The sequence below is a fragment of the Encephalitozoon cuniculi genome, chromosome X (assembly GCF_000091225.2).
Source record: "Encephalitozoon cuniculi GB-M1 chromosome X, complete sequence".
Classification (NCBI taxonomy): domain Eukaryota; kingdom Fungi; phylum Microsporidia; family Unikaryonidae; genus Encephalitozoon; species Encephalitozoon cuniculi.
This window is the reverse complement of record NC_003236.1, coordinates 125,498-147,769: the sequence shown is the minus strand read 5'-3', so window position 1 is coordinate 147,769 and position 22,272 is coordinate 125,498. Positions and strand designations below refer to the sequence as shown.

Below are 22,272 nucleotides of genomic sequence, written 5' to 3'. Positions count from 1 at the left end.
TGTCGAAATTATCGCCTCTGCAGAAAAAGAAGTGGAGGATCCAGGAATCGAACCCGGGCCACTTGCATGCGAAGCAAACACTCTACCACTAAGATAATCCCCCTGCTGCCCTCCCAGACTCCAGATCCTAGGAAGCTCGGGTAACAGGAACAAAGCAAAACTTAAAAGGCTTTAATGTTTATAGTAAAACTTGGTCGTTCGAGTTATCATCCTCAATAGCCGAGGCTATGTTCTTCGTAAGAACAAAGTTCAGATCAATCATGTCCTTGATCTCCTCCTCAGACCTGCTGCGGAAAGCCCTTATGACCTTGTTGGCAAACTCGACTTCGTTACCGACTCCAAAGTCCTTCCACTGGCTCTTGAATGACGGTGCCGCCGCCAGCACAAGGCTGTGTAGCTTCTCCAGCTCGTTGCCATATGGCTTTGCAGCCCCGCCTCTGTTCCTCTCGCGCTTGAACCCTCTCGATGCAAAGCTGACCCCTTGGTTGTACATGTATGGAACCCCGGGCTTGTATCCAAGGCCTCCACCAAACTCCTTTTCCTTCATCCTTTCAAGCTTGTTCTTGAAGTATGCAACCTGCAGCCTGTTTCCGTCAAGATATATCTCGTTCCCCCTCTCCACAGCTATGCTTGCCTCCTCCGGCGTCGAGTAGCAGATGTACGCGTACTGCTTCTGGCTGTTGGCCCCATCAACCCCCACAGATATCGATGTAATATTCCCAAACTCCTTGAATATGCTGCCCAGCTCCTCACACCCAAAGCCCTCGGGAATGTTTGTTATGTAGAGGTTTTTCTTGTAGCTCTGCCCCTGCATGCTCATCTGCTCAAACATCTTCCTAAGCTCCTCCGCCCTCTCCTCCTTCCTCTGTCCCTTCTGAATATAGAATGCCTCGCCAGTCCCGTCCCTGCCAGCGCCAAAGGGGAATGTTCCATGGAGATTTTTGATGGCATTGAGTGCAGACTCGTGGTTCTCGAAGTTGGCAAATGCAAAGCCCTTTGGCTTCCCGTTGTCCTTCACAGGAAAAAACAGCGATGTCACCTTCCCATACCTCTCAAGAAGCTCCAAAAGCTCTGCCTCGCTGGCATCAAACGGAAAGTTCTTGATAAAGCAGTTGGTGAATGTTGCCGATGTCTTCTTGCTTTCCCCCTTCTTTATCTCCGGGTTATACAGCTCCACAACAATCCTGTTTCCGCCGAGCAGAAGCCCGTCGAGGCTGCTGAAGTTCTTGATAACCTTCTTTGCCGCCTTCTTCTCCTTGAACTGGACAAACCCATACCCCTTCGACTTCCCGTGCGATGTCGTTGCAACCTTACAGCTGACAATCTCCCCAAACATAGAAAATGCATCGTCCAGATCCTTGCCGGTAAAGTCTTCTGGAAGGTTCTTGACAAAGATGTTCCCCGTCTCAGGCGGCCTTTCATCCTTCTTCATCACCCTTATCTGCCTATTGTGTAGCTCATAATGCTTGTATTCTCGGATCGCCCTCTCCGCATCCTCCTCGTTCTCAAAGGTTACAAATGCAAAGGACGAAACTGGCTCTGCCCTCTTGATCAGCTTGACGCTCAAAACCTTTCCCACATTCGAAAAGACCCTGAAAAGATCAGAGTCAAGGGTCTTGGGCGACAGCTCCCCCACATATATTGTCAATGAATCACTGCTTGCTCTCTTACTTTCGTCTATCTCCATGGACTACTCCTCTTGAAGGGTAAAAAATTTACTTTTTTTTTGTAAGATACGTCTTCCCTGCCGACCCTCTGAGCCTTCCTGCCTCCGATGCCCGTTCCTTGCCTGCCTCCAATCTCCTTCTTTCTTTTCTGTACGCATGCCCATCCCCCAAATTCCAGAAGTATCTCCAGTCCAAAGCCCCTCCATGAACTATTCCGATGCAGCCAGATCTTGTTTGAGCAGGAAGGACTATCCCGGGTACTTGGAAAATGCCCGGAAGCAATATGAGACGACGAGGTCTGCAGAGGACAAGAGGGAGATGGAAAAGGCAAGGAAGGTCCTTTCACTGCACAGGGAGATTGGCGAGTTTCTCAAGAAGGACGCCTCTGACTACTACGGCATTCTTGGCGTGTCCAGAAATGCCTCGCAGACAGAGATAAAGAATGCATTCAATGCCTTGATCATGAAGTTCCATCCTGACAGAACAGGGATGCATGAGTCAAGCGCTGTCTCCGGGATGATCCAGAATGCGTATGCCACTCTGGGAAACCCGGAAAAGAGGAGGCGCTACGACATGTCCAGAGAGGACCCCGTGTTTGGCCGGGCAAGAGCCAGGGCTAGCCATATCGATGACATCGTGCCGAATGTCTTTTTCGGTGCATTCCATCCCCAAGGATATCAAGGCCCCTTTGTATACACCAACCATGATCTCTACGAGCATCTATATTCTCAGATGTACAGAAGATTTGCCCATAGCCACAGGAGGCCCGATGGGAGCGACGCCGATCGACAGAAGGTAACTGCGCTTCTGATAATCATCATATTGGTATTCCTGGCAATGTAAATCCACCACAGCCCTTTAGATAACTAAACCCCTTTATTCCACCAGTCTGCTTATCCGGTTAGCGTGGCTGCCTTTTTACATTCGGGGCATGTCCAAGACATCTTTGGAGGCCCGGAAATCCCGACGCATTCAAAGTGGAACCACTCTCTCTTGCAATCCAGAGAGTCACACGCTATCATACTCTTGAATGCAGGCCTATTGCATTTGCAGTACAGCCTCTCGCTACCTCCCATCTCCCCCACACTTACAATGCAATTCATGTCGGGCACCAGAGGGCCTTCAAGGTTGAAGGAAACCCCCGCCTTTGAGCAAAGCTCCTCACACCTCCTCTTGAGCCCATGAATGACTTCTCTGAATGCGCCTGCACTGCAGCTGCTGTTCCGCAGGAGCCTCTTCACAGCCTTGTGGCATTTATCAATTCTCTTGGCATACTTTTCCAGTGGTCTGCGCACAAACTTCTCCTTATACCTCCTACATCTTCTCCTCAGCTTTTCTACCCTCCTGTCCATCCGAGATGTCGACTTCGTGAAGTAAATGGCATCAAGACGCAGCTGCTGAACTTCTTCGAGCATCTTGTCAAAGACTTCGAAATACATCTGCATAGGGAATCCTGTTTATTTTCTATTTCTTGCCGGATCAGGGTGCCCCACAAACTCCACCGTGGGCTTCTTCTTCTCTCCAGCCTCTGGAAGCCTTATGTGGCACGCTATCTTCTCCGTCTCTTTCGCTTGCAACCCTATGTTGACTACTATAGAGGGCCCGACATCTCTGCAGAAGTGCTTCAGCTTGGAAGCAACAATATAGATGTCTGGCGCAGTGTCCATGGACATGCTCTCAGGCACCGAATACGAGACAACGTTCATGGACGGAAAGACTGGAAGAAAGGTTCTCTGGAAGATTAGGTGGTACGAGATTCTGCCCAGTCGGTCGCCTCCAAAGAGAAGCTTTCCGCAGGCATCGTCACTGCACTCCATCCCAGAGTCATGGAAGCATTCTTCAGAACTTATTTCGAGAGGCGTATCCAGCGAGGAGATAGCCACCAGAATCTCGTTCACAAAGAATTCGCAGGGATTGCCTGTGCATACAATCCTCTCATCATTGACTCCGATCGGGCCCTGCGGAAACACATTCAGGCATGTCATGTCATTGGTCGAAGGCACAAGAACGGCCTTGCTGCCAGCATTTCTATCCAGCCATCCCCTTATTCTTGGAATAAACACCTCTTTCATCATCGAGTCTGGAGACTGGGTTGCGCCATACTGCCTAGGACCTATAAACGGCCCAATCAATATCAGCACATCGGCATCCTCCGCAAGAACTCTGTCGAGGGCATCAAACTCCGGCCCAGGCCCATAGGGACCTGAGAATGCCACAATTGTTGGCTGCATGTACTTCTTTTCTTCGCCATCCTTGGCAACATTGATATCAACAACAGGTATACAGTGGAGAGCCTCGACAGTCATCTTGCCCCCATCTGTGTTCTTTCCCTTGACAGCAACAATCTGCCCCGGGAACACAGAGTACCTCTGTAGATGTGCCAGGTTCAACCTTACAGCAACGTCGTTACTTCCGTCAATGCTGGATGCAATAAATACGCTTTCGGAGTCCAGCTTGTGTCCAAAGGGATTCGTTATAATCCCATATGTGTAGAAGGAGGAGTCAGACACATTGTTCACGGGCTTGAAGTCCTCAATTCCGAGGAGCTCAAGAAAGTATGGCTTCATCGAGATCAGCCTGTGCCTTACATACTCGTACTTGTCTTTTTTCCTGAGGTAGAAGTTTGAGACTCTAGGCTTGGGGGCCATCCTTATATCAGACCTTACATAGGACCTTCTGCTCAGCGTCTTGAAAACCTGCCTGTCGAAGTCCATTTCAAGGGATCTGCATGTTCAGGCAGAATCCTCTGGTGCCTGGTCCTCTTGGAGCAAATTTTTCGCGAAAAGTATAAAAGCAAAAGCAGAGGAAGGGCTACCAAACTTTGGGCTCGATATCGTTAAATTGCTTAAAGTAGAATGACACAAGAAAGTACGATGAACGATATTTACCCACTAGCAGCACTGCTTATATATGCAACAAACCAAAAGGTAACCAAGGAAAAGATCAGCTCTGTGTTCAAGTTTCTTGGGTTAGAGAGCCATCCGAAGATCTGCGAGTTTTTTGAGGTGGATGCAGTCGAGATCAAGAAGCTGTTGATGAGCAGCACCCAGGAGGCTGCAGCACCGGCAGGACCCCAAGAGCCAGCCGAGGCATCTGGAGATGCAGGGAAGAAGGAGGAGGTTGAAGAGGAGGAGATTGAGATCGACTTTGGGATGTTCTGATTAAAGCAATTTCTTCTGACGGAATCGGATTTTTGTTGTTATAAACCTTCCTGTGAAGAAGGGGAGAGGCCCTGGCTACCTCCAAACCGATTTCCCGGTCATTTCACTTGGCCTTGGAATCCCCATTATTTCTAGAACCGTTGGCGCCACGTCTCTTAGCGAGTGGTCTGAATCTACATATCCCCAGGAGGAAGAGGCCTTGACTCCTCCTTCTTCGCAGATTATCAGCGGAACCTTGCTTGTCGTATGTGTTTTACAGCACCCCCCTCCTTTGTCCACCATCTTTTCTGCATTCCCATGGTCTGCAGTTATGACAAGAGTGTATCTGTTCCTGGTGCAGGCTCTGTAGATCTTTCCTATGCATTCGTCGGTGACCTCGACTGCTGCCTTTGTTGCCTCGAAATTTCCTGTGTGCCCAACCATGTCCGGAGGCGCAAGATTGACAACCACCAGAGGCACCCCCTTCTCAATCTCAGCAACCGCAGACATGGCCACTTCTCTCGACGCCATTGATGGGACAGCATCGAACGACTGGACACCCGGACTTGGCAGTATTATTGTTCGTTGGGTAGAAAACGCCTGCTCCCTGCCTCCGTTGAAGAAGTATGTTACATGTGCTTGCTTCTCATTCTCTGCTATGTGAGAGTGTCTTATTCCGCGGCTGGACAGAACCTCCGCTAGGGTGTTCTTCACACAAATCTTCTTGAAGAGGACCTTCGACCCAAGGTCTTTCTTGTATTCTGTCATCGTTATCATGCTGTTTCCGTTCTTGGCAAACTTAGATGCTATCTGCCTCATCCGGTCTGCCCTGAAGTTGAAGAAGATGATGGTGTCCTTTGGATCTATCCTTCCCCTTCCGTCAATAAGAAGAGGCCTAAGGGTCTCGTCGCTTAGGCCCTCCTCATACATTGCACAGATATGGCTCCTAATGTCTCCTCCTACCTCTCTTCCTCTCGTCATCATTCTGAAGCTAAGTTCTGTTCTTTCGTCATTGTTTGCTCTGTCCATGGAGTAGAATCTACCGGCTATCGAGGCAACTTTCCCAACCTCAGTCACCCTGAGAAAGTCTCTGACCTCCTTAAGGTACTTCAGGAACACTCGCGGCTCTGTATCTCTTCCATCACTCACACAGTGGACAAACACCTCTTCATTTCGACCCTCCAGAGCCTCTAGAATCGCCTTAAGATGCCTGATGTGTGAATGGACACCCCCGTCGCTGACCATCCCCACCACATGGATCTTTCCATCAATCCCCTGAAGTTCTTTGTCCAGCATCTTCTTCAGCCTGCCCTCCTCAACAGCCCTGTCTATCCTTACTATGTCCTGTTCAATGATCCTGCCGCTTCCTATAGTTAGATGGCCCACCTCGGAATTCCCCATAAGCCCATCAGGCAGTCCCACGTGTCTGCCGTGTGCAAACAGGAGAAAGCTACACCGGCTCCGGCTCAACTCTCTCATCCAGCGGCACCTGGACTCGTTTACGGCATTCCCCTTTGTGCTTGTCTCATCGTGTCCCCATCCGTCTATCACAACCAAGCATACACTGCCCATACCCTGCCTGTTTACAAACTTAAATAATAACATCATTTATTCGACACTCATCTAATCGCTTGCCTCATTCAGCTCCTCGTAGTACTTCTCATACTGCCTAAACAGATACAGAAGGCTCTTGTTCGACTCCTTCTCCACTACCTTCTGCACAGCGTTGACAAAGCATCTGTTCAACCCACTTATCCTGTCACTTCTTATCCTTGGCTTCAGGATATTCACAGAGCTCAGCACCCCCTTTAGCGGACCCGAGTCTGCAATCGTTCCCAGATCCCCAACCCTTGCTTTAGCTCTCTTCCTACTCGCTGATGGAGACGGCTCTATAGCTGTGTTGTGCCGGTCATTCTCCTCGTCGGGGTTTGAGTACGGAGATAGCTGGTCCTTTGCCTTTCTCTTCCTCCTCTCGTCCATTTGGGGTTGCCACCGGGCTTTTTTATAAATCCTGCTTCCAGGAACATCGAGGCCGAAGAATAGATTTATTGAGTAGCTTAGACGGCATCCAGCTGCACCACCTCGTCAGTCCTTTTCTTCCGAAGAACCCTGTTTCCACACTCCGTGCACCTGATGGGATCCTTGAGTTTTAGCTCCCTCAGGGACGGGCATTGTATGCATACATATGTAAAGACCTTCTGCTCTTGGTCCATCCCGTTTATGGGGCTTGGTGGAGGCCGTCTTTTTCGTTCTCTGCTGCTCAAAATTGCATATCCCTCGAGAACCAAGGATTCGGATGAAGCTATTCAACCCCTACGGGTGCCACAGAATGGAACTCATCCAGTATGTCCGATGGGATCCTGTTGAGCATCTCTCTGGGAAAGACCTTGAGCAGATCCCATGCAATGTCTAACGACTGGTCCACAGTTCTCAGCTCGTCGTGTCTCTGGCTTATAAACTCCCTTTCAAATCTCTCCAAGAACTCGATCGAGATCCTGTCTTCAGCAGAAAGCGAGTCCTCCCCGACAACAGCCTTCATCGCCTGAGCATCCTTGCCAATTGCATACTTTGCATAGAGCTGGTTCGAAACATCCCCATGGTCCTTCCTAGTCATCCCCTCTCCAATGGCACTCTTCATCAGCCTGGAGAGCGACGGAAGCACATTGATAGGAGGGTAGATCTGCCTGTTGTGCATCTGCCTGTCAACATATATCTGGCCCTCCGTGATGTATCCCGTGAGATCAGGGATGGGATGTGTTATGTCATCATTAGGCATCGTCAGAATTGGAATCTGGGTTATCGATCCATTTCTTCCTTCAAGCCGCCCTGCCCTCTCGTATATCGTGCTAAGGTCTGTGTACATGTATCCAGGGTATCCCCTTCTGCCAGGAACCTCCTCCCGCGCAGCACTGACTTCCCGCAATGCATCTGCATAGGAGCTCATGTCCGTCATGATCACTAGAACGTGCTTCTCCCTTTCGTATGCAAGGTATTCTGCTGCAGTCAGGGCCAGCCTCGGTGTGATTATCCTCTCAATGGTGGGGTCATTTGCCAGGTTAAGAAACAGTGCTGTTCTTCCAATCGATCCAGACGCCTCAAAGCTGTTCCTGAAGAAGTTTGCAGTCTCTACATTCACTCCCATTGCTGCAAACACTATTGCAAAGTTGTCGTCGCTGCTGTCGATGGAATCCTTCCTCTTGACAAGTCCTGCCTGTCTGCAGATCTGGGCTGCTATTTCGTTGTGCGGCAGCCCGGATGCACTGAATATGGGAATCTTCTGGCCCCTTGCAATCGAGTTCATCACATCGATCGATGATATCCCTGTCTGGATCATCTCCTCCGGATATATCCTGGCATATGGATTCAGGGGTTGGCCCTGGATGTCGAGATAGTCTTCTGGAATGATCTTCGGTCCTCCGTCAATGACCCTTCCGCTTCCATTGAAAATCCTTCCAAGAACATCCTCAGACATACCCATCTTCATGGTTTCTCCGGTAAAGGTCACCTGGGTCTCCTTCACATCTATTCCAGCCGTCCCTTCAAACACCTGGATCACCGCCTTCTTCCCGGACACCTCCAGAACCTGTCCCTGCCGAACACTTCCGTCAGGCAGCGTCAAGCTGACCATCTCTGCATACTTCAAGAACCTGATGTTGTCCATTATCACAAGAGGCCCGTTCACACCGACTATCTTTCTGTAGCTCATCTTTGGCTCTATCCTTACACTCTCGAGCATTCTTTGGTCAGGGATCTTTGTTTTTTTCGAGTAATCCAGGCTGCCCTTCCGAGCATCAAAAACAGCCCCATGCCAAGAAGAAAAGGACTGGCATGGTCTGCTGGCGACTCTACCCTGCAGGAGGTACTCATTGCTGCGTTTCCGCCCTCATGCGTTCCCCTCCGCTTTAATGGCAGGTGGAGCACCCCTACAGGCTCCCCAACTGCCCACAAGGAGATCATCCAGGCCCATGCTTACTGCCCACTAGATGGTCGACTCATCATCCAACCACCTATCAACCTGCAAGCAAATTTAAACCTCTATTCATAACAATTACACTTTTTCTACGTCCTATCCACAGGAAATCCCTAGAACCAGATAAGTTAAAGTTTTATTTTCTTCGCGGAGTCCGCACTCATCCTTTCCTGAAGACCCCTCTTTTGATCTCCACAGAAGAGTCCATGCTTGTGAAGTCATTCGCATCGTTCATCTGCCATTCCTCACCTTCCTTCCTTTCCGCAGGCTTGCCGGAAAACACTGTCTCCTCTCCGCTGCTTTCGCTCAACTCGAGAAGCCCTGCAAACCGGTTTCCCCTCATCGCCTCAAAAGCCTTTTTACGACCATCTGGGGTCCTACTCCTTTCTCTGACCTCGCTCTCCGCACACGAATCCATAGGAATAGTTGACTCCTCGATAGAGACATCCTTGCCCATGCATGACCCAGAAACCCCAGCCTCCAAGAGATGCCCTTCGTCCTCCTCCTTCTGGACTTCCTGGCACTCTCTCTCTCCAGACTCTACTATGGTATATTCCTTGAACGAACTCTCTATTTCATGTCCTCCAGCACAACTCTCATAGGGATTCCCGGAGGGCGCCGATACCAAGCTCAGAGCATCTTGGCAGTCTTGAGCATCCCCTTCGTTGATCGAAATATTCGCCAAGCTCTTCGACAACTCTCCTACCCCTAGTTCCGGGCAACCTCCTTCTCCCCCATCCTCAACGTCCAGCTCGTCTTCAATCTCCTCGCTAAGGCTCTCATGCCCAATGATGATCCTATCCTTCAACTCGGAGTTGGGCTCCTTGGACTCATATCTTCCTATGCACTCAATAGCCTCAAGCTTACTGCCATCCAAGGTCTCATCCACTTCGGCATCCTTAACATCAAACTCACTCCCAAGAACCGCTTCTTTCTTAGCCCCAAGATTTCCATGCTCTTCCCTGTACTTGTTGAGATACCTGTCCAACCTTACAGGTGTCAGATCCTCATGGCTTATCACGCTCTTTACGGCTTCATCTTTGCGTTCAGGATGCACCGTTCCACCCTTATCCCTCTTTACTCCAGAAAGAATCTCCCTGATTCTACTTCCTATCCCCAGGTCCCTGCCATTCCTTCTAGGACTCATCTCCGGCCTGATATCCGATGCTATGTCCTTGACCTGCCTCGAGAGTTCTTTGATCTTGTCATGATCAATGCCTCCCGTCTTGCTTTGCTTCCGGAGAGGAGAGAACCTCGGAGCAAGCTCCTTCTTCTCAACACCTCCCCTCTCAATTCCACTCATCACTTCACTTCCTAGCCGGACAGGCCTCCGGACCATCCTGACAGGCTCCCTCTTCATCTCGTTCCTCAGATTCTCCCCATCAGCTTTGCCAATACTGCTCTGCTCACCTTTCTCCTCGCAAGTTCCATATCTCTCTACCATTCTCTTACACATATCCCGGACCTCAGAAATCGCATCTCTTCTTCCCTTCGCCACAAGGCCCTCAAACCCTTCCATCTTCCCGGTTCTCCTGGCCCACTCCTCAATCCCTTTGAAAATCGCAACACGCACATTCTTATTGGCACTCCCAGAGCACTCGTTGAAAAACCTTGTGTACGCCCCAACATTCACATTCCTGCACAGCTCGACAAGCACCTCCTCACCCCGCGAATAAAATACCCTGCTGCTCTTTCCACAAACCTTGACCAAAGGCCCCAGGTACTGCCCTGCCATCTCAAACTCGCTCCCCAAAATGCAAATGCAGCTTTTGAGAAGCCCAAGCGCAGTCCCAGCAAGCTTCGATCGATCACTTTGCATCGATCTCACAATCAGCTCCTCCGCTCCACGTAACACCCTCTTTGCATCCTCAGTCCCCCCAACAGCTGCGGTAAGCCTTAAAAGCACGTCGTTGATTTTAGACCATGTGTTCTCGTCCTCCTTCTTCTGCTGTAGCGCTACAGCCTCTCTCACAATCTCGCCCAAACTCATCCCTTGGGGTTAGCCCCTCTAGACAATACTCCGCAAAAATTGCCACGCCGTTTAATATAAACAAATCCAGGCACACTCACGCCCTCTTTTCCCACCTGTCTCCAATCCCCAGATCCGAAAAGCCCTCCTGCTCGCCAATCAGTCTCTTGACATGCGGGTTGTTCAGCCCAAAAAACTCGACTATATTTGCAAACTCAATCCCTTTCGGAAACAGGCTTCTAAATACATTGAACACCTCTCCCGCCTTCCCTCTTATGCACAGATCTCCCTCGGCTATCTCGAACAGAGGCTTGCTGCAGACATTCCTTATCGTGCACGTATAGAGCACTGCATCTCTTGTCGTCGAAAAGTGGGCTCCACCCCTATAGTACGCTCTTTTGCACATGTAGTCAATGGGATAGACGTTCTTCTGGCTGTAGAAAGGCTTCATGTTTGGCGCTGGAATTCTCCCAAGGCTGTAGATCACCAGATGGTGCCTCTCCCCGGGAACATGCACCAAGCCCTTGGTGTGGCTAAGGTCTATGGTGTAGACTGACCTGTATCTGTTGACGTCTATCTCCATCCTGCCGTCACAAATCCTCAGCACGTCCACAAGTGCTCTTCGATGCGCCTCCAGCTTTTGGAGATTCTGTTCAACTTTCTCCACCTCTCCTCTAAGGAAGTCTCTACCTCTCAAAGCTTCCACCAATCTCCTCTGCTGCCCCGGCCATTCCTTCCCGCTCTCTTCGCCATTCATCCCTTGGGCATTGTGCTAACCATTTTGTCCTTTGCGCAAAAGCCATCCGGGAAACCAACGGGTCTCAATCACATGTAACATATACATTTATTATAGCTTAGGCTTGGTTCTTTTGGGCTGGAAGATCCCTCCGTGCCTAAGAATCTTCACACTCTGTATGACCACAGGTCCAAACACAGGAAAAAAAATCGAAATGTTGTACACGGTCGAAAGCCTTAGGAAGACTGCCCTGCTACATATCTTAAGGCTGTCATAGGCTTTTCTAACCTCCTCCAGAGACCCATCGAGCGGTATGTCTCTACCGGCATAATGCCCCGCATTGTTTATCAGCGTCTTCAGCATCCTGAGCTTCTCTAGGCTCTCGCCTCCTCCAAGAAGCATCAGGTTGAAGCTTCTTTTCATCTTTCTTATCTTCTGCTCGAGCATCCACTCCCTCATAACCGCAGGAAGAAAGTGGAAAAGCAGGATAAGCACCATGGCATTCACAAGCAGAAGTGTCTTGGTTTTCGGCCCCATCTCTTCCATGGGCAAGAGCCTGCAAACATATGATCACTTTCTCCCAACCATCTTTCTACGGAGGTTGAATCTGTACTTCTCCAGTATGAATATCTCGCTCATCCTCCGGGACGGACTCTTGTCAAGCAGCTCCTCCACCATCTTCTCTAGTAAGTGTATTCTATCGTTCCCTATTGCATTCAGCTCCTCCAGAAGCTCAACTTTGCATTGAAGACTCTCGATGATAACCGATCCAAGCGCCTTGAGCACCTGGCTCATCGAGTCTTTCTCGCTGCACAGCGCCCCACACCCAGGAGGCTCCTCCTTACTCTTCACATCCTCAAGCCCGTAAGACCCAAAACACTTTTCGAGAGTCATGGATTCCATCTTGTCCAAAACACCTCCTGTCTCTTTAGGGCGTTCAGGATGAAACCCTTTGCAGCATCTGTGTTTCAATCCGTGTCCGGAGCTCCTCTCAATGAAGACGTCTCCATGCCCCATGTTTTCGCTGCCGGGTATCAGGGTCTCCTCAATCTTCAGCTCAAGGCTGCACAGCCTTGCCGCAAACTTCAGCGTGCTCACAGACTCTTCGATGCAGTCCTCGTGCGGTGACAGCGTGCAGATTGCAACAAGGTTCGTGCTCCCGTCCAACGATGGCTGGAGCACCCGGGTCAGCTTGGAGTTCCGAAACCCCAAGTACTTTCCATTCCCTATGCTGTTGATCACCGTGCAAAGAGCAAGAAGGCTTTTGTTGATAAACGAGCCCTCTCTCCTCCTGTCTGTTGACCTGCTTGCTCTTTCGCTTCCAGCAAGGTCTATCATGTTCAGCGTCCTGACCGTGCTGTTACTACTATACGTTACCTGTATCACTGTGTGCGATCTGCTGCTTTTTGTGTTAAACTCCGTGGTTCCAAGCCTTCTGTTTTTCTCGCACCTCTCGATAAAAGGCGCCGCATCCTCCCAGTTGCTTACATGCTCAACCCATAGGTTCGAAATCACATTTCTGTTCCCAACACTGAACATCTGCACCTCATTGCAACTTGAAAGATCAAAAAGCTTTTCGTTGTAGATTTCCAGGTACGATATCCCCACGGGCCTCCTGCTCAGGATGTCCCGGATGGCCAGCTTCATGATCCCCTCCTCGTCCCCTCCCAACATTGTGTATGTCTTTCCAGACCCCGTCTGCCCATATGCAAACACCGTGCAGTTCTCTTCTCCCAGGAACTTCTGGATCTCTTCTTTTACACACAGCTTGTAGACCTCTGCGTTCGTCATCCCAGACAGGACGCTTCTGAATCCGCTGTACACCACTCTCTTCTGTCCATGGACATGCCACAGGCCATCGTCAGACGTCCGCCATATATCTCCCTCTCCTTCCGAAGGCCTCAGCCTTATGCTAACCTTGATCTTCTTGTGCGTAGAGTGCATTCCCGCATGCCCCTCTCCTCCTTTTGAACTCCGCTCAAACAGCGGTTTCATGTTCCTGCATCAGCCCTGGCCCACAGGATAGACCTTGCAGTCCGTACATGCTGTGGAGCACACATCCTGTATTTGTCGAGAGAAAATTTTTATCCCTGAAATGGTAAGTGGTTGCTTGAGCTAATTTGAAGACTGATCGTGTTAAGAAGACTAGAAAGTTGCGTGGTCATGTGTCGCACGGATATGGGCGTGTGGGGAAGCATAGAAAGCATTCTGGAGGCCGAGGGCTGGCAGGAGGATTCAGCCATATGAAGACCTTTTTCACAAGATTCCACCCTGACTACCATGGAAAGAGGGGGATGCGGGTCTACCACAGGAAGGAGAACTCGGACTATGCACGGCCGATCAGCTCTGCAAGGCTGTGGGGGATGATTCCAAAAGAGCAGAGGTACGACTTCCTGGACAACCCTGAGAAGGTGCCTGTGATTGATGTCCGGGAGTTTGGGTATCATGTTGTGGTTGGAGGAAAGCTGTCTCTGGAGAGGCCGATTGTCGTCAAGGCCAGGTACTTCACACCGTCAGCAAAGGAAGAGATCACAAAGGTTGGAGGGAAGTGGATAATTACTTATTAAACCGTCTTCTTCTGTCTATCTTTGCCGGGATATCTGTCGCCTATGGGCTTCATCCTCTTAAATATCGATATAAGCTGTTGCGCTGATGTCCAAAACAAATGAAAAATGATGAGTTTGATCAATCCTATAAATTCCTGTTTGAGATGGAGGAGATCGAAAGAGATAGAGAAATTGTCAGGAGAATGAAGAAGTTTGACAAAGAGGCGGTGGAGGCGGCATGCAACGAAAGCCTGAAGAGCAAAAGGATCAGCTACATCCCGAATCTTGTTTCGATGGGTACTATTGAGCCTGCGAAAAAGGATGGGAAGTCTGGGGTATTGAGCCTGAAGATAAGAAACATGAGCACCAGAAACATCCTATTTGCAGTTTCCGAGTCGTTCAGAAACATCAACAAGAAGATAATCAAGAAGCTTGGAAGAATCAAGGAGGAGCTTTCGAGAAGAGAAGATCTCTTTGAATGCATAGTGGACCATGTGGAAAGTATGGACAGAATAGAGGACGAGCTCTTTTCGTGGTATCCCGGGCTGAAGACATCCGACATACTGAGTTTTTTTCTTGAGCTGATGCCCGACTTTCTGGAGGCATACAAGAAGTATTTTGTAAGATCTCTGGTTCTCCAGCAGCCTCCGAAGAAGAAGATCCTGAAGGCCCTCAGGGACAGGCTCCACAAGAATCTTCAATGCTTCGACATCATTGAGAGGGATCTTGAGCTTTTCGAGGAGTTCTCCTCGGCCATTCTTCCGGGCGGCCGGATCATCACGTCCTCCTATTGGTGCGAGGATGAGGACAGGTGCGAGGATGCATTGAAGTTTTTCCCCCAGCTCGAGGACAGGATGGCCCTAACCCCCGACGTGTGCATAGAGCTATTCCACCCGCTTTCGCATGCGGAGATCCAGATAAACGGAAGAGACATAGCGGTTTCGTTTGTTCAGCTCAACGACCTTCTAACAAGGAACAGCAGGTCCATTGGGTTCTGGATGAAGGAGGGGATTGTCGACAAGGACTGGAGGTACCTGTGACTGCAAATGGTATGTAATAAACGCGATGTCCTGGGACGATGGGTGTTTTGGTAACAATTTGAGGATGTCTGCCCATCCCCTGATGTCCAGATTCTTTGAGTCGATTGATGAGGAGAGGGAAGAGAGCCGCAAGGCTAAGGTGAGTGAAAAGACATATGGAGTTCCTGAGAAGCAGAGCAAGAAGGAGAAGAGGATCCACGATCTCCAGTGCAGGGTTCTGGAGCTTGAAGAAGAGGAAAACCAGAAGGCGTTTGACAAGCAGCTGAAGAAGATGCTTGCAGATGTGAAGAAGGCAGAGAGCCACTTTGGCAAAGACCTCCCTCTGTTTCTGAGGAAGTTTTTGCTGTCACCAAAGGCATATGGTAAGACGCACAGGAAGGCCATTGATGAGTTGCTGTCGAGATATGAGTCGAAAGAGAGCGAGCATATCAGCAAGGAGGATGGGAAGAACGAAGAAAAGATATGCAGGGACTTGAGCAAGATACTGGTGATCAAGGATGTTGAGGAAAGGAAAAGGGAGCTGAGGGAGTTCAAAGATAGCACGGTAGACCAGGAGGCCAAGGGCAAGGCGCTGACGACTCTTCTATCGATCTACGTGAAATCCAAGGATGGGATTCTGGTCATGCAGACCATAAATGAGCTGCTTGACTGCTTTGGAGACGAAGAGGCAAATGCAGCGAAAAATGTCCTCCTGGTGGAGAATATCGACTTCTACCTTGGGGTTCTGTACGAGGTCCTTAGTTCTTCTGAAGCCGAAGCTTACAGAAACCTGCTCGGGAGGCTCTCCGGCCTTGACAAGGAAGCTGTTGAGAGAAGAGCCTTACAGTTTGAGTTCTTCAAGCTGGGAAGGGCAGTGGAGACAGAGCATCCGCTGTTCAGGCTTCTCTACATCGACAGAACCCTGGGGTACAAAGAGTCTGGGGAGTACTACAAAGCCATCCGAGACGACATTGGAGAAGGAAAGATTGAGCAGGAGGTGTTGGGGGAGTTTGGGATGTCTTCATTTAGAGATGGGGACTTCGAGACCTCGTTTGAAGTTCTTTCCAAGTGTTTGGAAGTAAAGCCTTCCAACCACGCCGTTGTGATGAAGCTTCTTTGCGTGGTGCTCAACGACAGGATCAGAGGAACCTCAACGCACAGGGAGTTTCTCGAGGACTTCAAGAGCTTTGGAAGAAACAGGCTCTGCCTTCCTTCTGGAGACGGCACGTTTGAGGTGTACAGAGCCTTCTACCTCCTGAATATGCTCGACCAGAGGGGCGCGGGGGAGATCGTGAGGAGATTCTGTGAAAACTTTGAGGAGTCCACTTGGTTCAAGGACTTTGTAGAATCGAGGATTAAAGGCTAAATTTATTCGACTGTCTCTGGACTCCTTCCAATGAAGATCCTGGTTGCAGGGACGCCTGGGGTCGGGAAGACGACATTTTCATCGCGCATATCAGAGATGTTTGGGATTCCTCACATAGAGATGAGCAGATACATAGAGGAGAACAACCTGTATGAGGAGTACAGCGAAACATACAAGTCCCTCCTCTTCGACGACAGGGTCGTGAGGAAGTCTCTGGAAATGTATGTCATTGGGAAGGATTCATACATCGTTGACACCCACAGCTGTGGAATGGTGAAAGGAATGTCCTTTGACCTGATCTTTCTGCTGACTGCCCCGGTTGAAGTCCTCTACAAGAGACTCAAGAAAAGAGGGTATGACGAGGATAAGATCAAGGAGAACATTGAGTGCGAGATATTTGGGGTTGTGGAGGAGGAGGTCGAGGAATTCTTTGGAGCAGGATATTATCCCGTCGGGGAGGAGGAAGGAAAGCTCACCCCTGAAGAGGCCATCGATGTTATTGGCAAGAAGATGAATGGGACATCTGCAACAGCTGCTCCATAGGTTTATTTCATTAAATGATGCGAACAAATCCGCTATCGATCAGATGGACAATGGCGTTCTTCTTCATGAAGTATATTCTATCCTTCTTCAGCTCTATGAGATCTCCCTCGTCCATCACCACTCCGCAGTCTCTCAGCGTGATTACCTGGACAAAGAACTGGACAGGAGGGGCTTGCACCGTGAAGTCGATGTGCTTGAAAGGCTCGAGGTACTCTCTGAGCATGTTGCTGTATTTCTCTGCATGCTCCTCTTCTTCATGAGAAAGCATCCCAACCGTTTTTTTCTTTGAGAAGAAGCTGTCGAAGAGAGCTGCAGACCGGTGGAACTTGTAGCTTCTAAGTATCCTTTCGTTGCGCTCCTTGAAGTACTTCATCATCACGTAGTTCACAGAGAGCTCTTCAGATATCCCAGACCCTGCAAGCTGCTTGATCTCCTCCATTCTTGCGTCCAGATGTTCATTCTCGCCCTCGATGGCTTTGATCTCAAGGCGCCTGTAAGGTCTAAGGACATCTGACCTGAGATCCTCGAGAAGACATAGCCCAGCCTCTCCAAAAAGCATAGGGATTGCCCAGCTAGAGATTTTCTGCTCCCTGTGTGGAAGCTTCCATCCAATATGCAGGAAAAACAGAACAATTTAATATAACAGGGCCGTCTGTTCTATTAGGAAACAACCACTGCTACTCCTCAGACTTGTGCTTGGAAGCATGAAGGCGAACCCACTCCTTGGCCTTTCTGTTATACTCTGCCCTGTTGTTGCGGTACAGGTCTGCAGCCTCCTTGTTCAGGGGGTCGTCGGGATTCGGATCTTGGAGCAGAGAAATTATGGACAAGAGGATCTTATCTATAGTCAGGGCAGGACTCCACTGGTCCTTCAGGATGTCCAGGCAGATGTTCTTTTCAAATATGTTGCAGTGGAATATTCGCGTCTTGAAAGTCACCTTTGGGGGGCTGAACGGGTAGAACGGGGGAAAGACAATCAAGAGCTCGAATATCCCATCCTCGTAAACCGAGCCCGGCGGCCCCGTAATCACCGCAATCCACTTGTCCAGCTCGTTGGGGCTTATCGGGCTTGCACTGCATCCAGGAGGCGGATCTCTTGACATAGACTCCATCTCAATCGCTAATCTACTGTTCTTTCCATTGGTTGTTGCCATTCTCGAAATCGAGGGTTAAAACTTTTCAGAAACAAAACATACCTTCAGGCAGAGGGAGCCAATCCGCTCTTCCTTCCCTACTCTTCAGAAGGAGTGTCCTTTGGGTCCACATCGTCTGACGGTAACTCAATCCCAACTTCCGTTTTTAATGCCAGCTTGACATCACACACCTCCACGGTATCCTTTTGTCTGTGGTAGGCTAGTGCACACGACATGTGAATGATGTGGTCAACAAAGCCGTCACAAAGCTCGTAGATAAACGTCTTTGCCTCCTTATCGATGTTCCCGTCTCCGACCAGATCTTCTATGGTTTTTGTATCAGGATCCACTTCATAGCCAACGCAAGAGAACTCATTGCTGGGCTCGTCTCTGCCGTTGCTGCGAGAACCCGCAGGAGATGTCTTCTCATTCTCCTCTTTTTCCTTTTCGCTTACGCCACCATGCTGCTCCTCCTCTAGGTTCGGCGTTATGTCCAGTCGCCAGAGGTCGTCTCGGCAGGAAAGATGGCCCTTATCTCTTCCCTCGGAAGCAGATCCCCCGTCAGGCGCCGAGCACAGAGTGTTCTCCATGTCTCTATCGACCAGTGCCCAGCTCATCTTTCCGCCCTTATGCACGAGGCCTTGCGGATACCCCGTGGAGCACCACCTCTTCCCAGGATTCTCGGGGTATATCGAGCATGTTCCTGGAAACCGGCCTCGTCCCTGTGCATTTAAAGCCATGCCGTTCCTATAGTCTAGGTGGCTTGGCTCACCCCTGTAGCTTTCCGGGCTTGGACAGCGAAAGATAGGCCTAAGAACCTCCTCTCGCCTTCCAGGCAACACATGCAGTCCATTGCTCCCAGCCCATTCTGCAGGTGGAGGCATTCCACTTGCTTCATACCTCTCCATTCCGTGCAGGAAACCTATATTCGGGGACAGAACCCTTTTTCCGCCCGTCCTAAACTGCACTTCATCCCCAGGTACTCCATACCTGTCGACCAGTCTTCTCTTAGAACGCCCATCGTGAATACCATACACTCCACCTGCCATAATGCCCAGCCCCATCATCTCTTGCCCTCTGGCTCTCAATCCCTGATTCATATGGATCCCATACATGCCGCATCCTTCCCCAAAGTCCTTGCTTTTCACTTCCATGCCATATGGCCAGGCTCCGAAAAAACCGTTGGCATTCCTGCTCTGGCCGCGAAAGTTCACAGGCCTCCAGTCCCATCCAACGCTCCTCTGCATTCCCATGCTAGGATACCCCATAGAGCTAGGCCCCATCCACATAAACCTACCATGCTCCGTAATACCCCATCTGCCACCGGATACCCGGCCCTGCATGTGCAGCATCCCAGGAAACTCCCTGTAATTTACCCCATAGACTGCCCCGCATCCTACATCACTCATTCCACCCCAGTGGCAAGGCCTTTCCCTGGGTCCCAGTATCTCCGCCCTCCCCTCAGCACCAAGCCCACCCCCTTCAGAAAACATCGCCGATTCCCTCGTCTTGGCCTTGACAAAGTCATCCACAGAAAATATACCAACGCTATTCTTCCTTGGCCTGATAAACCTCGAATGCATCTCGAAAAAATGCATCAACTTCATCCTGTTCTCCTCATATGCACCCAGCATCTCCCTGCTCACGTTCTTGTTGTCAACAATTCTCCTCTTACTCTTCTTGTGCTGCTTCACCAAGTCGTCAAAGATCCCCTTCAACCGCTTTCCTTCCTCAAAGAAGTTCATCTATGGGTTTTAAAGCCCTGTAATACATCTGCTGGAGGCACAGGCGCCTAGCCATGGGACATAGACCAAATAAAACTAATCCCTTTTAATCATGACGAGCACATCGAGCAGGGATCATCCGTGTCGTTCATCGAAGACAGCGTCTTCTCAGCAAGTTTCTTGTCCACCGTAAACTTGATTGCTGATGTTATCGGCCTTGTTCTCAGGTAGTACATCCCAGTCTTCAATCCACAGTGATATCCATAGAAGTGCATCGACGTAAGCTGGGAGTACGTCGGCTTTGCTATGAAGATGTTCAGAGACTGCGATTGATCAACAAACACTTGTCTATCTGCCGCCAGATCTATCACAGACTTCATCTTTATCTCCCACGCCGTCTTGTATATCTCTCTGATCTCATGCGGAATCGACGTGATGTTCTGGATAGACCCCTCGTTCTCGATAACAAGGTTCTTCATCTCGTACGACCAGAGCCCTAGCCTTACAAGGTCGTTGACAAGATGCTGATTGACAATCTGGAACTCGCCTGCATGTGTTCTTCTAGTATATATGTTCGAGGCGTGCGGCTCAAATGCCTCGTTGTTCCCAAATATCTGCGATGTTCCTGCAGTTGGCATCAGAGCAATCAGAAGGCTGTTTCTGACCCCATGCCTCCTGATTCTCTCACGGAGTCCCTCCCAATCCCAGTTGCCCGAGGCCTTCCTGCCAGCCAATTCAAAGTGAAAGATCCCCTTGCTTATCGGAGACCCCTCGTAAGACGGAAATGGCCCTTCTTTCTCAGCCAGCTCGCAGGATGCTTCCATTGCAGAGTAATACATCGCCTCAAAGATGTCCTGGTTCAAGCTCCGGGCTCCGTCGCTCTCAAATGCAAGCCTCAGGATTGCAAATAGATCTGCCAGTCCCTGTACTCCTATTCCAATAGGCCTGTTCCTCATGTTGGACCTCCTGGCCTCCTCCACGGGATAGTAGTTGAAGTCTATCACTCTGTTGAGGTTCACAGTCAGTATCTTCACCACCCTCCTAAAAGCCTCGAAGTCAAACCATCCATCCTTGACAAACATCGGGAGGCAGATGGATGCAAGGTTGCACACAGAGGTCTCTTCTCCTGAAGAATACTCAACTATCTCTGCACAGAGATTGGACGACTTAATGGTCCCCAGATGCTGCTGGTTGCTGAGCCTGTTGCATGCATCCTTATAGCACATGTAAGGCGTCCCAGTCTCAATCTGCGCCTCTATTATGGCCTTCCACAGCTTCTGTGCAGGAACCACAGTCCTACTGATAGTCTTTTCGTACTTGCAGTACAGCGCATTGAACTCCTCCCCCCAGACATCGGACAACCCAACAGCCTGGCTTGGGCAGAACAGCGACCATTCCTCGTTGTTTTTGACCCTCTCCATAAACAGGTCGTTGATCCACAAGGCAGTGAAGATGTCTCTTGCACGGAACTCCTCGGGCCCTGTGTTCTTTCTAAGCTCCAGAAAGTCGAATATCTCCATGTGCCACGGCTCGAGGAAAATGGCTATCGACCCAGGCCTTCTCTCCGCCCCCTGGTTGATATATCTCTTCGTTGCATTCAGAACCTGGATCAGCGGAATAATCCCATTGCTACGCCCGCCGGTGCTCCGAAGAGACGACCCTTTGGATCTAATCCCGTGGAGGTTGAGCCCTATCCCTCCAGAGTACTTCGTTATGATTGCTGCCTGGTTTATCATGTGGTATACCCCCTCAATCGAATCCTCTCTTGGTGTTATGAGAAAGCAGCTTGCCAGCTGTGGGTTCTTGAGGCACGAATTGTACAAAGTTGGTGTTGCGTGGGTAAAGTAGTGTCCGGATAACAGGTTGTACACCTCCCTGACTTTCTCGAAGTCGGTCTTATGGATCTGAAGAGCAACCCGCATGAACATATCTTGGGGCCTTTCAATAATCTCCTCACCCACTTTTATGAGATAGGATTTCATTAACGTAAGTATTCCAAAATAACTGAACAGAAAGTCATTCTCATAGTTTATCATGCCCTCTATTGTCTCTCCATGCTCTAGTATTATCCCGTACATCTCTTCCGAAACCATCCCCCGATGCTTTTGTATGTACTTGATCTTCTCAACAAAAGAGTCCATGGTGATCTCGTGGATGTATGAGACAATAATCCTGGAAGAAATCTGTCCGTACTCAGGATGCTTGGTGATCATCGATGCAGCCGTTTCGCTGCAGTAGTCTATAGTCTCCTTCCTGGTCATGTCTTCGCACCACCCAGAAACTATTCTTTCCACCAGCTCGTCGACATCCACGTGCCTCAGCTTGAGGTCTTTTACATATCCCTCGATCCGGCTTCTGATAAGATCTATTCCGAGCTTTTCAGACTTGATCCTTTTGCTGTTCGAAAAATTCTCCATTTCAGGGTTTTGAAAACAGGTTAAAATATCCACGGGCGGGAG

General features: G+C 49.8%; 21 protein-coding genes and 1 non-coding gene across 22 annotated transcripts, besides 1 other annotated feature; 6 read left to right on the top strand and 16 right to left on the bottom strand.

Moving 5' to 3' along the window:
- Window positions 1-32: 32 nt before the first annotated feature.
- ECU10_1115 lies at window positions 33-103 on the bottom strand. Its single transcript has one exon. It is a non-coding gene; the product is annotated as a tRNA-Ala (tRNA).
- A 75-nt stretch (window positions 104-178) lies between these two features.
- Window positions 179-1,687, bottom strand: ECU10_1110 (uncharacterized protein; the record flags this gene model as incomplete). The annotated part of the gene is made up of 1 exon (NM_001042059.1): window positions 179-1,687. The coding sequence occupies one exon, from the start codon at window positions 1,685-1,687 to the stop codon at window positions 179-181; it is 1,509 nt and encodes a 502-aa protein (NP_586226.1).
- Window positions 1,688-1,871: 184 nt separating this feature from the next.
- Window positions 1,872-2,510, top strand: ECU10_1100 (uncharacterized protein; the record flags this gene model as incomplete). Its single annotated transcript, NM_001042058.2, has 1 exon — window positions 1,872-2,510. One exon carries the CDS (start codon window positions 1,872-1,874, stop codon window positions 2,508-2,510), a length of 639 nt encoding a protein of 212 aa, NP_586225.2.
- A 50-nt stretch (window positions 2,511-2,560) lies between these two features.
- Window positions 2,561-3,112, bottom strand: ECU10_1090 (uncharacterized protein; the record flags this gene model as incomplete). Its single annotated transcript, NM_001042057.1, has 1 exon — window positions 2,561-3,112. One exon carries the CDS (start codon window positions 3,110-3,112, stop codon window positions 2,561-2,563), a length of 552 nt encoding a protein of 183 aa, NP_586224.1.
- A 12-nt stretch (window positions 3,113-3,124) lies between these two features.
- Window positions 3,125-4,381, bottom strand: ECU10_1080 (uncharacterized protein; the record flags this gene model as incomplete). The annotated part of the gene is made up of 1 exon (NM_001042056.1): window positions 3,125-4,381. The coding sequence occupies one exon, from the start codon at window positions 4,379-4,381 to the stop codon at window positions 3,125-3,127; it is 1,257 nt and encodes a 418-aa protein (NP_586223.1).
- A 141-nt stretch (window positions 4,382-4,522) lies between these two features.
- ECU10_1070 (uncharacterized protein) lies at window positions 4,523-4,828 on the top strand (the record flags this gene model as incomplete). The annotated part of the gene is made up of 1 exon (NM_001042055.1): window positions 4,523-4,828. One exon carries the CDS (start codon window positions 4,523-4,525, stop codon window positions 4,826-4,828), a length of 306 nt encoding a protein of 101 aa, NP_586222.1.
- Window positions 4,829-4,903: 75 nt separating this feature from the next.
- ECU10_1060 (phosphoglycerate mutase) lies at window positions 4,904-6,379 on the bottom strand (the record flags this gene model as incomplete). Its single annotated transcript, NM_001042054.2, has 1 exon — window positions 4,904-6,379. The coding sequence occupies one exon, from the start codon at window positions 6,377-6,379 to the stop codon at window positions 4,904-4,906; it is 1,476 nt and encodes a 491-aa protein (NP_586221.2).
- A 51-nt stretch (window positions 6,380-6,430) lies between these two features.
- ECU10_1050 (uncharacterized protein) lies at window positions 6,431-6,787 on the bottom strand (the record flags this gene model as incomplete). The annotated part of the gene is made up of 1 exon (NM_001042053.1): window positions 6,431-6,787. The coding sequence occupies one exon, from the start codon at window positions 6,785-6,787 to the stop codon at window positions 6,431-6,433; it is 357 nt and encodes a 118-aa protein (NP_586220.1).
- Window positions 6,788-6,864: 77 nt separating this feature from the next.
- Window positions 6,865-7,020, bottom strand: ECU10_1045 (uncharacterized protein; the record flags this gene model as incomplete). The annotated part of the gene is made up of 1 exon (NM_001415266.1): window positions 6,865-7,020. The coding sequence occupies one exon, from the start codon at window positions 7,018-7,020 to the stop codon at window positions 6,865-6,867; it is 156 nt and encodes a 51-aa protein (NP_001402545.1).
- An 89-nt stretch (window positions 7,021-7,109) lies between these two features.
- Window positions 7,110-8,543, bottom strand: ECU10_1040 (H(+)-transporting V1 sector ATPase subunit B; the record flags this gene model as incomplete). Its single annotated transcript, NM_001042052.1, has 1 exon — window positions 7,110-8,543. One exon carries the CDS (start codon window positions 8,541-8,543, stop codon window positions 7,110-7,112), a length of 1,434 nt encoding a protein of 477 aa, NP_586219.1.
- An 80-nt stretch (window positions 8,544-8,623) lies between these two features.
- Window positions 8,624-8,811: a sequence feature.
- A 126-nt stretch (window positions 8,812-8,937) lies between these two features.
- Window positions 8,938-10,767, bottom strand: ECU10_1030 (uncharacterized protein; the record flags this gene model as incomplete). Its single annotated transcript, NM_001042051.1, has 1 exon — window positions 8,938-10,767. The coding sequence occupies one exon, from the start codon at window positions 10,765-10,767 to the stop codon at window positions 8,938-8,940; it is 1,830 nt and encodes a 609-aa protein (NP_586218.1).
- A 76-nt stretch (window positions 10,768-10,843) lies between these two features.
- ECU10_1020 (uncharacterized protein) lies at window positions 10,844-11,503 on the bottom strand (the record flags this gene model as incomplete). Its single annotated transcript, NM_001042050.1, has 1 exon — window positions 10,844-11,503. The coding sequence occupies one exon, from the start codon at window positions 11,501-11,503 to the stop codon at window positions 10,844-10,846; it is 660 nt and encodes a 219-aa protein (NP_586217.1).
- Window positions 11,504-11,593: 90 nt separating this feature from the next.
- On the bottom strand, window positions 11,594-12,028 carry ECU10_1010 (uncharacterized protein; the record flags this gene model as incomplete). Its single annotated transcript, NM_001042049.1, has 1 exon — window positions 11,594-12,028. The coding sequence occupies one exon, from the start codon at window positions 12,026-12,028 to the stop codon at window positions 11,594-11,596; it is 435 nt and encodes a 144-aa protein (NP_586216.1).
- Window positions 12,029-12,052: 24 nt separating this feature from the next.
- On the bottom strand, window positions 12,053-13,426 carry ECU10_1000 (uncharacterized protein; the record flags this gene model as incomplete). The annotated part of the gene is made up of 1 exon (NM_001042048.2): window positions 12,053-13,426. The coding sequence occupies one exon, from the start codon at window positions 13,424-13,426 to the stop codon at window positions 12,053-12,055; it is 1,374 nt and encodes a 457-aa protein (NP_586215.2).
- Window positions 13,427-13,577: 151 nt separating this feature from the next.
- ECU10_0990 (ribosomal 60S subunit protein L28) lies at window positions 13,578-14,049 on the top strand (the record flags this gene model as incomplete). The annotated part of the gene is made up of 2 exons (NM_001042047.1): window positions 13,578-13,580; window positions 13,609-14,049. The coding sequence occupies 2 exons, from the start codon at window positions 13,578-13,580 to the stop codon at window positions 14,047-14,049; spliced, it is 444 nt and encodes a 147-aa protein (NP_586214.1).
- Window positions 14,050-14,192: 143 nt separating this feature from the next.
- On the top strand, window positions 14,193-15,068 carry ECU10_0980 (uncharacterized protein; the record flags this gene model as incomplete). Its single annotated transcript, NM_001042046.2, has 1 exon — window positions 14,193-15,068. One exon carries the CDS (start codon window positions 14,193-14,195, stop codon window positions 15,066-15,068), a length of 876 nt encoding a protein of 291 aa, NP_586213.2.
- Window positions 15,069-15,150: 82 nt separating this feature from the next.
- On the top strand, window positions 15,151-16,413 carry ECU10_0970 (uncharacterized protein; the record flags this gene model as incomplete). The annotated part of the gene is made up of 1 exon (NM_001042045.2): window positions 15,151-16,413. The coding sequence occupies one exon, from the start codon at window positions 15,151-15,153 to the stop codon at window positions 16,411-16,413; it is 1,263 nt and encodes a 420-aa protein (NP_586212.2).
- Window positions 16,414-16,443: 30 nt separating this feature from the next.
- ECU10_0960 (uncharacterized protein) lies at window positions 16,444-16,956 on the top strand (the record flags this gene model as incomplete). Its single annotated transcript, NM_001042044.1, has 1 exon — window positions 16,444-16,956. The coding sequence occupies one exon, from the start codon at window positions 16,444-16,446 to the stop codon at window positions 16,954-16,956; it is 513 nt and encodes a 170-aa protein (NP_586211.1).
- Window positions 16,957-16,966: 10 nt separating this feature from the next.
- ECU10_0950 (uncharacterized protein) lies at window positions 16,967-17,515 on the bottom strand (the record flags this gene model as incomplete). Its single annotated transcript, NM_001042043.1, has 1 exon — window positions 16,967-17,515. One exon carries the CDS (start codon window positions 17,513-17,515, stop codon window positions 16,967-16,969), a length of 549 nt encoding a protein of 182 aa, NP_586210.1.
- A 118-nt stretch (window positions 17,516-17,633) lies between these two features.
- On the bottom strand, window positions 17,634-18,110 carry ECU10_0940 (ubiquitin-conjugating enzyme; the record flags this gene model as incomplete). The annotated part of the gene is made up of 1 exon (NM_001042042.1): window positions 17,634-18,110. One exon carries the CDS (start codon window positions 18,108-18,110, stop codon window positions 17,634-17,636), a length of 477 nt encoding a protein of 158 aa, NP_586209.1.
- Window positions 18,111-18,187: 77 nt separating this feature from the next.
- ECU10_0930 (uncharacterized protein) lies at window positions 18,188-19,834 on the bottom strand (the record flags this gene model as incomplete). The annotated part of the gene is made up of 1 exon (NM_001042041.1): window positions 18,188-19,834. One exon carries the CDS (start codon window positions 19,832-19,834, stop codon window positions 18,188-18,190), a length of 1,647 nt encoding a protein of 548 aa, NP_586208.1.
- An 89-nt stretch (window positions 19,835-19,923) lies between these two features.
- On the bottom strand, window positions 19,924-22,230 carry ECU10_0920 (ribonucleoside diphosphate reductase; the record flags this gene model as incomplete). The annotated part of the gene is made up of 1 exon (NM_001042040.1): window positions 19,924-22,230. The coding sequence occupies one exon, from the start codon at window positions 22,228-22,230 to the stop codon at window positions 19,924-19,926; it is 2,307 nt and encodes a 768-aa protein (NP_586207.1).
- Window positions 22,231-22,272: the final 42 nt, after the last annotated feature.